Consider the following 14,682-nt stretch of genomic DNA (forward strand, 5'->3'; position numbering starts at 1 on the left):
CAATGGAGATAACTGATAGCTGTCAGCAAAGCACAAGAATTCTAGCTGGCTTAACAGCTTTTATTTTATTTTTTTTGTACTCTTAGAACAGATATAAAAAATATTTAAATTAAACATTTAACAGACCATAAGGGAGCAAATCCTAGAAATGTATTGTTAGAGCTTATATGCCCTTTAAAAAAAAAAATGAATAACACCTAACAGATCTTTAACCTGATGAGAAAAAGAATGGTCAGAGGTGGCCTTTTGCTGTCCCTAGGTGTGCAGGGGGTTAATGACATGTGAGGACACTTTGCTGGATTGTGGCACAGCATGGGGAGGGGGCAGAGCACACAGCCCTGTGAATGGCCAAGCCAGGCAGTGCAGGAGTTAAAGGGCCTTCTATTTCCGGGTTTGCTCATTGCTCAGGGCTTGGAGAGGGAGGGAGAGGAGAGAGAGAGGAGAGAGAGAGAGAGAGAGGAGCATCCCCCCATGCACTCTCCTTGCTACACACACAGCAAGAACTGAGCATCTTCCTCCAGGAAGCCAGGAGAGGGTTTGCACCATGACTGTGTGACACAGACAGAGGAGACCCTCCTGCACTGATCAATCACCTACAAGGGGTGCCTAGGCTCCAAGGCTGCTGTTTGGGGGTCTGCCTTGCACACCCCACCCACTGCTCCCTCTGATCATCAGTCATCTGGATTTTTGACAGATCCCCCCCAACCTTGATGGACAGGCAGAGAGGAGATCAGCTCTGAGAGAGGAGGAAGGGGGGTCTCTGTGTCTCTCCATGCTCCCACCTTATCCCCCAGCCCTGTGGACCCCTCTAGCCAGGAGCTGCCGCTGCTAGCACCCCTCACCTTCTTCCATTGTCTGCAGCCAAAAGGACAATCACAGGCGGATTGCACTCGGAATGGCACAAAGGGTAGGTCCTCCATTGTCACCGGGGCGGACGGACGGGCAGCTGCTGCACTTACACTTTTCAGGGGCTTTTAGGCCGGGGAGAGGCGCCGGGCACCGGAGAGGAGAGGAGAGGAGGGGGAGCCGTGACCACACTGGACCCGGGCTCTGATTTACTGCGGGCGGGGACACTGCCGGAGGAGCAGGGGGCTGCGCTGGAGTCAGCGACATGGAACTCTTCTATACAATCTATAGGATATAGAACTCTCATACACATTGTATTTATATAATATATAACTCTTCTATACAATCTATAGGATATAGAACTCTCTTACATTGTATATAATATATAACTCTTCTATACAACCTATAGGATATAGAACTCTCATACATTGTATATAATATATAACTCTTCTATACAATCTATAGGATATATAACTCATACATTATATATAATATATAACTCTTCTATACAATCTAGAGGATATAGAACTCTCTTACATTGTATATATGATATATAACTCTTCTATACAATCTATAGGATATAGAACTCTCATACACATTGTATTTATATAATATATAACTCTTCTATACAACCTATAGGATATAGAACTCTCATACATTGTATTTATAATATATAACTCTTCTATACAACCTATAGGATATAGAACTCTCTTACATTGTATATAATATATAACTCTTCTATACAATCTATAGGATATATAACTCATACATTATATATAATATATAACTCTTCTATACAATCTAGAGGATATAGAACTCTCTTACATTGTATATATGATATATAACTCTTCTATACAATCTATAGGATATAGAACTCATACATTGTATATATAATATATAACTCTTCTATACAATCGATAGGATATAGAACTCTCTTACATTGTATATATGATATATAACTCTTCTATACAACCTATAGGATATAGAACTCTCATACATTGTATATATAATATATAACTCTTCTATACAATTTATAGGATATAGAACTCATACATTGTATATATAATCTATAACTCTTCTATATAACCTATAGGATATAGAACTCTCTTACATTGTATATATAATCTATAACTCTTCTATACAACCTATAGGATATAGAACTCTCATACATTGTATATAATATAGAACTCTTCTATACAATCTATAAGATATATAACTGTCATACATTGTATATATAATATAGAACTCTAATACATTAAATATATAATATATAATTCTTCTATACAATCTATAGGATATAGAACTCTCATACATTGTATATATAATATATAACACTTCAATAATAATATAGGATATATAGCTCTTCTATACAATCTATAGGAGATGGAACTCTTCTATACAACCTATAGGATACATTGTATACATACCTTGTATATATAATATATATGTCATACATTGTATATATAACACTTCTGTACAATATATAGGAGATGGAACTCTTCTATACATTCTATAGAATATATAACTCTCATACATTGTATATATAATATATAACTCTTCTATAGGAGATGGAACTCTTCTATACAGTCTATAGGAGATGAAACTCTTCCCTACAATCTATACAACTCATACATTGTATATGTAATATATAACTCTTCTATAGGAGATGGAACTCTTCTATACAATCTATAGGAGATGGAACTCCTATTACACTATGTACAATATATAACTCTTCCATACAATGTATATGGTATGGGACTCTTCTACATAGTTTAAATAACACTCCATACATTGTATATAATCGTGACTCTTCTGTACAATGAATAGACTATAATCCTCTTAATACATTATTAATAATATAGAACTCTTCTACATAGTTGATATAATATATAACTCTCCATACAGTGTATATACTTTGGAACTCCAAATACATTGCATATAACATGTATTTCTTCAGATGTGTGTATCTCTTGCATACATTTACATTACATATAATATATACACTAAATAACTTCATCCCCTGTATATTGTGTATATTATATGCAAGTTTTCTATACATTGTATAGAATATTTATCTCAACAAGCACTTTATATAATATATAACTCTTCAATACGTTGTATAATATGTAACTCACCCAATCATTGTAAAATATTTAACTCTTTATACATTGCATATAACTCTTCCATACACTGTATAATATATAACTCTTCATACATTGTAGCTCTTCCACACATTACTTATATGCAACTCTTCTATACATTGTATAAAATATGTAACTCTTTCCTACATTCTACCTATGTAACCTCTTTACACATTGATAAGTGAGTTTCCATACTTTGTACAATATATAACTCTTCCATACACTGTATAGAATATAGAATACAGAACTCTCCATACATTGTATAATATTTAACCCTTCCATTGTATACAATATATACAATATAAACTCTAAATACATTGTATAAAGAATATAAACTCTCCATACATTGTATACAATATATAACTCTCCATACATTGTATAGCATATATAACCTTTCCATACACTGTATGGAATATAGAACTCTCCATATAGTGTATATAGAACTCCCTCACATTGTACAGAATATAGAACTCTCCATATATTGTATATAGGACTACCCTACATTGTGAAGAATATAGAACTCTCCATATATTGTATATAGAACCCCCCTACATTGTATAGAATATAGAACTCTCCATATATTGTATATAGAACCCCCCTACATTGAACAGAATATAGAACTCTCCATATATTGTATATAGAACCCCCTACATTGTATAGAATATAGAACTCTCCATATATTGTATATAGGACCCCCCTACATTGTATAGAATATAGAACTCTCCATATATTGTATATAGAACCCCCTACATTGTATAGAATATAGAACTCTCCATATATTGTATATAGGACCCCCCTACATTGTATAGAATATAGAACTCTCCATATATTGTATATAGAACCCCCCTACATTGTGAAGAATATAGAACTCTCCATATATTGTATATAGAACCCCCCTACATTGAACAGAATATAGAACTCTCCATATATTGTATATAGAACCCCCTACATTGTACAGAATATAGAACTTTCCCTACATTGTATATAGAACTCTCCATACATTGTATATAGAACTCTCCATATATTGTATATAGAACCCCCTACATTGTACAGAATATAGAACTTTCCCTACATTGTATATAGAACTCTCCATACATTGTATATAGAACTCTCCATATATTGTATAGAATAGGAAAGGATCCATAGATCATTATCCAGAGTAACATTTCACTTTGCTCAGATGATGATCTTTGTTGATGGGATTTTGGATTGTTTATAAACTGGAAATATATTGCAAAACAAAAAACAAATAATATTTAAAATATCCATCCAGATCTCACGTAATACAAAGCCAAATCCCACCTAATGTTCTCCCAAACTTCCCCGTACACCCCATCGTGCCGGATAGATCCCCAGTAATGGATTCCATCCGATGTACAGAGATCTCCTGCAGATCGCACGATCCCCACCCCCGGGCCAGGCTCCGGAAAACTTTCCTCTGCATAGAGCGGAGCCTCGATCGGAAAGTTTCCCTCCCCGAGCTGTCCTGTGCCGGCTCCGTACACCCTTCACCAGCACTCTCCTACCCACCTACCGCCATCACCCTCTATTCAAATCACACCCAGATCCTAATTAGTTCTGTGCAAATTAACACTAGAATGTCAGGCTCATTAAATGTGTGAATTTACACTGAGATGTCTGCTGCTGTTTACTAAACTTCCCCCAGTGGAGCTGCAGAGGGGAAAATTTCCATCAAGTGCTTTTCTGGTGACAGTTTTCTGTCTGATCCAAATATACAGGCAGCTGGGGAGCAGGGAGCAAGATTTACCATGGCCGACAAGGGGGACATGGGGGACAGGGATAGGTAGATGAATAGTACCATTGTTATGTCCTGGAGATGCAGAGGGTAGAAGCCAGGGATCTGTGATTGATACAGTTGTGTATATATATATATATATATATATATATATATATATATATATATATATACATATATATGTGTGTGTGTGTGTATAAATATATATGTATATATAAATGTATAAATGTAGGTATGTGTATAAATATATATATATATATAAATATATATATATATATATATATATATATATATATATATATATATATATATATATATATATAATAATGTACATAATATAGTGTGTGTGTGTATATAAAGTATACTATACAGCATAGGGTCATGTATGGTTCCCTTTAAGCTCTGTTTTAGTGTAAATTTGTGTTTATTGGGTAAAAAGTAGCAAGCCATAGATCTGTGATTTAAAAAAAAAAATGTTATATATAAAAGCTCTAAATCATGTACATAACATGAGTGTGTAGTAGCTAGAGATGTGTTGTAAAGCACACAGCACAGGGTAGTGCATGGTTTCTTTCAAGCCCTGTTTGAGTGTGATGCCCCGTACACACGTGCAGATTATCTGAAGACTTTTGTCTGCAGACTTACCTTTTCTATGTAGTGCAAGGGCCTGCCGGATTGCATACAAATTGAAAGTGTTTAGGTTTGACCTCATATTATATGGTTTTGGTAAGTCTGCAGACAAAAGTCTGCAGATAATCTGCACGTGTGTATGGGGCATAAGTTGGTGTTTATATCACAAAACTCCAGGGCAGAAATTCACACAGTTCTTGAAACTTCTTGAAATCTCCAGGGCCGGTTAGAGGAAAATGTAAACGCTGAGAAGTTTGGCAGAATGGGAAACTGGCGAGAGATTTGCATTTTAAAAAACTTTTCTTTACAGTTGACTGATTCCTGTCTGGAAGTTGGGAGTGAAGTGTGGGGAAAGCGAATGTAACGCTTAAAAATTACAGAAATCTTCAGCTTTAGAGTGAAAAAACTATTTTACATGGGGTCAGGGGATTGTGTAAAATAACAATTTGGAAGATTATCCTAAAAATGAAAGATTAGTTAAATGAACATAGTGTTTAATGCAGTGTTATATAAAGGCAGTGTTTTGTAGATGAGTAGATGTTTTTGCAAAGGGTGTATGGATGTTAAAAAAAAAAAAAGTGTATAGTTTAAAAAATAAAAATAAGTTTGCAATCTATCTTTATAATAACAGAAAACTGGACAGCTACAGTTAATAAAAATAAAAATGCAAAAATGTTTCTAATTTGAAGGATATGGAAAACATTTTAACTTAAACATTTTAGAAAAAAAATAAATAAAACTACAAAAAAAGTCAACATTTCCCCAAATATTGTTCTTTTTAAATATTTGTCCTGACTTAAGGCGTATCCTGTAAAGGTTTGAAGGAGCAACAGGGGATATAAAACTTACATTGGCGTCAGTAGCTAAAAAAATATTTTTTTTCTAAGTTATGTCCAGGGCTATGTGCCTAGATTTTCTTTAACTGTTTATTTTGCATATATGGTGTTATTATGCTGTATAGGTGTGTGTTTTCATGTGTGCGTTTGTGTGTCTGCTGTAATGTATACTCCATCTGCATGTAAAATGCTGCTTATAAATCTGTGATATACTGTAGGAATATACCCTTAACTTTGTATATATATATATATATATGTGTGTGTGTTTGTGTGCGTGTATATATATATATATATATATATATATATATACATACATACATACATACACACACACACACAAATATATACATATTGGGAGATATATATATATATATATAGATATATATATATATCTATATATATATATATATAGATATATATATATATATACACACATATATATATATATATTATACATATCCCAATAAAATTCTATAAAAGAGTATAGATTTATGAGCAGGCCATTATATATTTATGTTTTGCCCTAGGTATGATTGTAGAGGTAACATTTATGTGTATTACAAAGAATAATATGGATGATGCATGAGTTAAAGTGCATATTGCACACTAATTTGTTCATGGTATAATAGCCTAGAATAAATAGTTATGGGTTCAAGGCTTTGCATGTATTATTTATATGGTATAACAGCACACGCCATATAGCAATAATGTACATTGTGTATTGGGGGCTGAAGACATTATAGCAACGTCTGTGTTACTGACATTTTAGCAGTACAAGTTTGCTTGAAGAGCAGATGGAGTAACAATACAGTTCCTGCATTGATGAGTGTTGATGGGCATTCTTGGGTGCACATTTATGCCTTCATGGAAAGTTAAAGATGTTCATTTGAAATGTGGTGTGCCCACATCTAACTTTTTTTTTTCTTGGTTCTGTGGTTGCAGTACGACGAAATGGTGCATTACCCAGGGTTAGATGGCATCCCTTTGGCCGGCTTTGGGGATGCACACACAGGAAGAGCCATGCAGCACCACGCTCTCAGCCAGAACTCACCCTATGGGCCTGCAGGGGCGGCTCACCGGGTCCCAATGCCCCCTGGTATGGGCAGCAATGACGGCCTGAAGAGGGAGAAGGATGAGATTTATGGGTAAGAGAACTCTGCTGTCCTCCATGGCTTTGCTGCCTGTTGTATACTAGTGTTGACCTTTTAGCGGTTTACAATGCACTGTGCTGTGTACAGATCTGAGAGGGCCTGGGCTGCACTTTATATACACAGTTTATGGCTGAACAACTATGGCAGCTGTGCCGATACACAGACACACAGTTCTTCACCATAGAAAACTGTTTATAAAAATATTTAAGGGCTCAGCTCATTGTATATAAACACATGTCTGTATTGGGAGTGAGCCATTTGAAAGTCACTTTCGGCCTTACTAAGCCCCGATTTTTGTGGAATTTGTGTCAATTTTACCTTTCGGTATTGCTGCCGAATAAATCTCATGTCAGCATAAAAAGTAAGACTAAGGGGGAGATTTACTAAAACTGGAGCACTCAGAATCTGGTACAGCTGTGTATGGTAGCCAATCAGCATCCAACTTTAGCTTGTTCAATTAAGCTTTGGCAATAAAACCTGGTAGGTAGCTGATTGGTTTATTTGCAGAATTATGGCTGCAATTTACTAAAGCTGATGCACTCAGAATCTGGTACAGCTGTGTATGGTAGCCAGTCAGCTCCCAACTTTAGCTTGTTCAATTAAGCTTTGGCAATAAAATCCGGTAGCTGATTGGTTTCTATGCAGAATTGCATCAGATTTTGCCCTCACCGGCTTTAGTGAATAACCCCCAAAGCAACTGTTTTTTTTTTTTTTTATCTATTTTATCTTCTGTATTTCTGTAATTAATAAACCAACCAATTGTTCATTTGTACTTCCCATTTTTCATCCTTGAGCGCATTCCGCTCCAGTTTTTTCCCATGTATGTTGCTTGTATATTTCTGTAGCACCCTGACTTATGAGGCTTGCATTGAGTTTAGCATCAAGCTTCTTGGTTGTACACATGTGCTATGTCTATGTACCAGGTCAGCAAGCGGATTATTGGTAAATGTATTGAAATTATTTTCCAGGTTTATAATCCTGTATTGTATTAATGGAATATGTACAGCCTGTAGGTAAATAGGTTTATTCACGCTGCTGGAAAGAGCATAGAGCTAGAATGGGTATCCTATGTAACATTCACTTGTGTCCCTGATTTAAAAAGGGATTTAATCCGGAGAAAGAGCTGACAGTTATTTTTCTGGGTTGAGGCCAATATTTGTGTTTGCTAAACAGCAGCATAGGTCAAGATGTGGGACTATATACTGTGTCTTCTGTTATAGGCTTATGGAAAAAAGAACTATATGGTTTTTTGCAATATAACTAGTCATTTAGGTTATAAACAACAGTGCAGACGGATAGCTACTATGACTGTACTAACTCAGTGTTTTTTAGTTTCTTATACAAAGATTATAAAAAGATGCCTTCTTATTGGCTGGAATGTGTTATGTAGCCCTAAAATAAGCCCGTTTGTTTGTTTGCAGGTGTTCAAAGTCTTATTGCCTATAACCCAAATGTAAAGCAAGCTGTCAAGGCAATGTTACATCTACTGTAGCAGATATATGATACATAGGGGGGAGATTTACTAAAATTGGTGCACACAGAATCTGGTGCAGCTGTGCACGGTAGCCAATCAGCTTCCAGGTTTTATTGTCAAAAGCCTAATTGAACAACCTGAAGTTAAAAGCTGATTGGTTAGTAAGAAGAGCTGCATCCGATTCTGTGTGCTCCAGTTTTAGTAAATCTCCCCCATAGTGTCATATCATCTATATACGATATATAGTGTCATATCATTTATATATGATATATAGTGTCATATCATCTATATATAATATGGGTAGAGTCATATCATCTATATATAATATGGGTAGAGTCATATCATCTATATATAATATGGGTAGAGTCATATCATCTATATATATATAGTGTCATATCATCCATATACGATATATATTGTCATGTCATTTATATACAATATAAAGTGTCATTTCATCTATATATGATATGGGTAGTGTCAAATCATCTGTATATACATATAAATATATATATATATATATAAAATGTCATATCATCTATATACGATATATAGTGTCATATCATCTATATATGATATGGGCAGTGACATATCATCTATAAATATATATATATATATATATATATAATGTCATATCATCTATACATGATATATAGTGTCATGTTATCATATCAGCTTTATGTGTTTTTTATTTTTATAAATTGTGGCTTATTTTCATGATACACCTAGTCCAAGGTTCAGAAACCGCAACTGTATTTTGAGAAAATAATTTCCCGTTTTATTATAATATTCTGATTAAATGATTGAAAAAAAAAAAAAAGGCATTTTTTGGAGTGCGTGCATTAAACAGAGGCTGAGATTTGTCTCGTTAAACCAGTGTTAAGAGTCGAAGTGTAATACAATACCACCCACAGCCTGTCTATAAATATACAGACACGTGTGTGTACATCTAAAAATACATACGTCTTTATAATCTGCTAGTATATAATGTATGCAAACATCATCTGTCCAAGATACCTGTCCACAGTGTTGCTAAATAAAATGGATCTCCGTATACAAATGTGTGTATTTCTATATGTACACAGATGGCATATAAGGTTTATATAAATAGAAAGCCCACTTTTGATGTGGCTGCGGTTGTGTAGAGGAAGTAATGTTTGCGCTGCGTTTGCCGATAAGTCTGGCTGATGAATGGCTTTGTATACGGCCTACTCAGCGCTCGGAGGCAAATTTCCATAGACTGCAAGCTTTCGGAACCACAGCTGGATGACCGAGGTCTCTAAAACCTAGGGATGTAGATTTTTTTTTTTTTTATTGAAAGTGAGAGATTTTATTTCTCAGTGTGTAACTGTAACACTGTCTCCCCTCCACAGACACCCCCTCTTTCCCTTACTGGCGCTGGTGTTTGAGAAGTGCGAACTGGCGACGTGTTCACCGCGAGATAATTCCGGCTCCTACCCAGGGGGGGACGTGTGCTCGTCGGACTCCTTCAACGAAGATATTGCCGTATTTGCTAAACAGGTGAGCGTGAGCAGGACTCAAAAACAAAACACAACAAAAAAAAAAACCCAGCTGATGGTTTGTTGGATGTGGTGTGTTTTTTATCCGGAATGTGATCAGGAAAAGATGGATTCAATTAACACAAAAGAGGAAAGGTCACTTAGAAGCCTAGAATGTTGACGTTAGATAAAGAACAGTTGGCCTGACTTGTAATTGACATCTCTGGGATGGTGGGCGGGTCTACAACCTCATACATTTTCAGCAGCCAATGAGGACTGCAGATTGTGCTCTTGAACTTTTGCTTGGCTTACCTAAACACCAAAACCACAGAATCTTTTTTTTTTTTTCTGCAATCTCAGTGTGTTTTTGATGAACTATAACAGCACAAGTAGCCAACCTTTATCATAACCAGGCGGATTTTTCTGGGACTACAAACCTAGGCATGGCCTGCCAGTTGGGTTCATAGTTAGGCATGGTTTTTGGTGCCACTGATTTGGTTTCTCTGGACTGCTGCTGAAAAGACAGGACTTAAGCTGGATACACACTATCCAACTTTTGTGGTTAGATTTCCTTCAGATTTACCTTTTCTATGTAGTGCAAGGGCCTGCCAGGTTGCATACAAATGGAAAGTGTTTAGGTTTGACCTCATATTATATGGTTTTGGTAAGTCTAAAGGAAAAAGTCTTCAGAAAATCTTATAGTGTGTATGGTCCATTAGCTTTGCGGTTGCATGAAGACTATTGCCTCGTATACGCGATCAGATAATCGGACGACTTATCGTTCGCATTTTGTTGCATGATACTAATATCGAATTCAACAATGCGTACTAAACGTATGATTTTTATTGTACGATTCTGGAAAAGCTTCCTGGTTGCGTAGCTACGTATCAAATAGTGCAAAAAAAAAAAAAAAAAAAACAATGGCAGCCAGGCTTTTTCCGGGTTATTTTTGTGTTTCTGATCATGTGTGGTCTTTGTCTATCGATTTTTAGCTGACGCATACTGTACTGAATAAACGATTTCCTTCGCTAGGCTATTGTACGACAAAAGTTTTCGTGTTTGTCCCTTCGGATTTTGTTGGACGTAATGTCGTGATCGGCTGTCGAAAGCATTTTTCGTCAGTTGTCATCCGTTTTTCGTCAGTTGTTATCCGTTTTTCATCCGTTGTCGTCCGTTTTCATCCGTTGACATCCGTTTTTCGTCCGATCCGTTTTTTTGACGGATGAAAAATAGGGCATTCATACGTTCAAAAAAACGGACATTGACGGAAGCGGATGAAAACGGATGTTAACTGATGATCATCCGTTGTGGTCCGTTTTTACATAGAGATACACACGTCAACGGGTGGATGAAAAACGGACAAACGGACAGCATGTGTGAAAGGGGCCTTAGGGGAGATTTACTAAAATGGGAGCACTCAGAATCTGGTGCAGCTGTGCATGGTAGCCAATCAGCTTCTAACTTCAGCTTTGACAATAAAACCTTGAAGCGGTTTCTATGCAGAGCTGCACCAGATTTTGCACGCTCCAGTTTTAGTAAATCTCCACCTATGCCTGATCTAATTTATATATTCATTTGTTATAGATATTTCTTTAACACTGACAATTTACCTACATATATTACAGATTTACTGCCCTCAAGGAGCTTACAAACTAAAAGTCCTTATCTCACCAGCATACATACACTTGCATCCATTTATATCTATGCTATCTAAATCTCTTAAAATATGCCAAGTCAAAGCTATTTACCTGTGTTGGCTTTTTATTTCCGCATCCACTGTTTAAAATAAATAGTCTTCCATAGTAGTGCTTTGGGCCTGCAGTAGGACCTGGGGCCTGTCTCAGAAAATATGCTGCTTCAGTGCGTTCTGGACAATGAAACAGCCATTACACACAGTTCATTTCCACCCAGCAGTGAGCCCTCCTCCATCAAAATTCTCTAAACTGTAACCTCACATTAGAAGCATGTCTGAAGCTCACCAAAAAAAAAAAAAAAAAAAGATGACGTTGTATATGTTCACTTCATTTCCACCCTCCAAGTTTTATTCTGCTACAGTCAAGGAGCGTATACTTGGGGTTCTACTCACAAAACCTATTGCGCACTGTTGTCTAAAACAGTGATTTTAGGCATAAAGGCGTTTTTTTTACTGATGTTCTATGTCCCCATAGACGCAAAACCGTGCTGCGTATAGAAAAGGAAGCAGCTTGGGGCATTGACAACTTGTATTTAAAAATTTACATGATTTTATTAAATACATTGATTGTTAGAAAAAAAAAAACACATACACAATTGTTCATGAAAATCCTAAAAATACAGATAATTCATGCTATAATCACAACATTTGACTTTTCCAACAATATGGACAACCACCTCAATACTTCCCCAATCCAAGGGGGTCAAGTTAGAGGGGGAAGTCATAAAACCTCAACATGTTTCTCGGATGTACATATTGGCAATGCTCATATTGGCAACGCCGCATTTATGTCTGGCCAGCTCTGGGTGAGTTTGCTGCGGTTATCTCTGCCTCCCTCAGATAGAGGAAGTAACCTGGGATTTAGGTATTTTTGCTAGACTCCTAAAGTCTGATGTTTTATGGAGCATTATTAGCAATTTTGACTTTAGTAAACATTAATGTCCCTGGGACACTATTTTTATATCAAATAATGCATATGTTTCTCTCTTTACGACAGACAATACACTTTTTCCTACCATACTCCTGAAGAAGCGGTACATCCGCGAAACATGTTGAGGTTTTATGACTTCCACCTCTAACTTGACCCCCTTGGATTGGGGAAGTATTGAGGTGGTTGTTCATATTGTTGGAAAAGTCAAATGTTGTGATTATAGCATGAATTATCTGTATTTTTAGGATTTTCATGTACAATTGTGTATGTGTTTTATTTTTAACAATCAATGTATTATATAAAATCATGTACATTTTTAAATACAAGTTGTCAATGTCCTTACGGTACCATGAAAGTCATCTGTGCCTCAAACTGCTTCCTTTTCTGTACTTTTAAATAGGACGAGGGTCAGTGATCAGCAAGGTGTCCTTACACCGACATTGGTGTCCGTAAGTGGTCCTTGCAGGGTCCGCAGCAGCGCAGTCACAGGCAGCGTCCACTGGTCCACCTCCCCCGCCGCTGCCCACTGGTTGGTAGGACTGCCGGTGTCCTGTCAACCAATCAGGTGCTCGCTTGTGTTGCCCCACCTCCAGGCTCTGACCATCAGAGGAGGAGATTGGAGTTTCTTCTTGTAACCTGCCCATGCCCGCCGGTCTCAGTGCACAGCATGCCCTAGGCCCCAGCTTCCTCGTTGTCATGAGTCGTGTCTGTGTCCTATTCCTAAGCTCCACTACTAAGAATCAGATCATAAGGGATCTATGGGGGACCCTGCTGGCCTGTTCTAAAGGGGGGGATCTATGGGGGACCCTGCTCTAAAGCAGGATCTATGGGAACCCTGGCCTGCTCTAAAGGGGATTCTTTGGGGACTCTGCTCTAAAGAGGAATCTATGGGGACCCTTCTCTAAAGAGGGATCTATGGGGGACCCTGCTCTAAAGCAGGGATCTATGCAGACCCCGCTCTAAAGGGGGATCTATGGGGACCCTGGTCTGCTCTAAAGCGAGATCTATAGGGGACCCTGCTCTAAAGGGGGATCTATGTGCTAAGTGCTATACAGCCCAATCCTCACGTTTTTTTTTTTTTTGTGCCAGAAATGTCTGATGTTCATACATCATTACAGTGCGCAAGCATTAGGCCTCTTGCGCATTGCAGCTTGAAAAAACTCAGTACAGCTTTTTTTTTTTAACTGAGCTAATATACAGCCAATTATTTGTAATGTGCCTATGCACACAGGTGCATAAACAAGCGCCGTGCATTCCTCAGTAAAAACAAAATCGAAAAATCTGCATGTTTGGTCAGTAATTTACGCCTCTTGCGCGTAAATGCGTGCAAATACGCGCAATTGCGCACAAATGTGTGCAAATGCTCATCTACATACAGTACAGAACAAGAACGCGAGAAAAAGTTTTTGCGCATTTGCGCGAAAATGCACGCGTGTCCAAGAAAATGCGCAAATGCATTTGCACAAAAATATGCGCAAATACATACAAAAAAAAAAAAAAAAAGTCTAAAAAAGTAGATGCTCAAACAGGAGTATCGTGTGCAAGAGGCCTAATACAGGATTTATAAAGCACCAACAGTTAGAACAGTATTTTTTGACAGTATAGTTACAATATACTGTGCGAATGCATTTGCGCAAAAATGTGCAAACGCATTTGCGCAAAAATGTGCAAACGCATTTGCGCAAAAATGTGCGCAAATACATACAAAAAAAAAACGTCTGAAAAAAG

General features: G+C 37.0%; 1 protein-coding gene across 3 annotated transcripts in view; it reads left to right on the forward strand.

The window, feature by feature from the left end:
* Positions 1–444: 444 nt before the first annotated feature.
* LOC309559633 (homeobox protein meis3) overlaps positions 445–14,682 on the forward strand; it is a 73,824-nt gene continuing 59,586 nt past the window's right edge. For all 3 annotated transcript variants that reach the window (XM_082262970.1, XM_082262971.1, XM_082262972.1), the window contains exons 1-3: positions 445–907; positions 7,152–7,354; positions 10,205–10,352. In XM_082262970.1, the coding sequence (XP_082119096.1) occupies positions 896–907; positions 7,152–7,354; positions 10,205–10,352 (363 nt within the window). In that variant the 5' untranslated portion in view covers positions 445–895. The remainder of the gene's footprint in view (positions 908–7,151; positions 7,355–10,204; positions 10,353–14,682) is intronic.

This window comes from Pelophylax lessonae (assembly GCF_965119305.1).
Source record: "Pelophylax lessonae genome assembly, chromosome: 7".
NCBI lineage: Eukaryota > Metazoa > Chordata > Amphibia > Anura > Ranidae > Pelophylax > Pelophylax lessonae.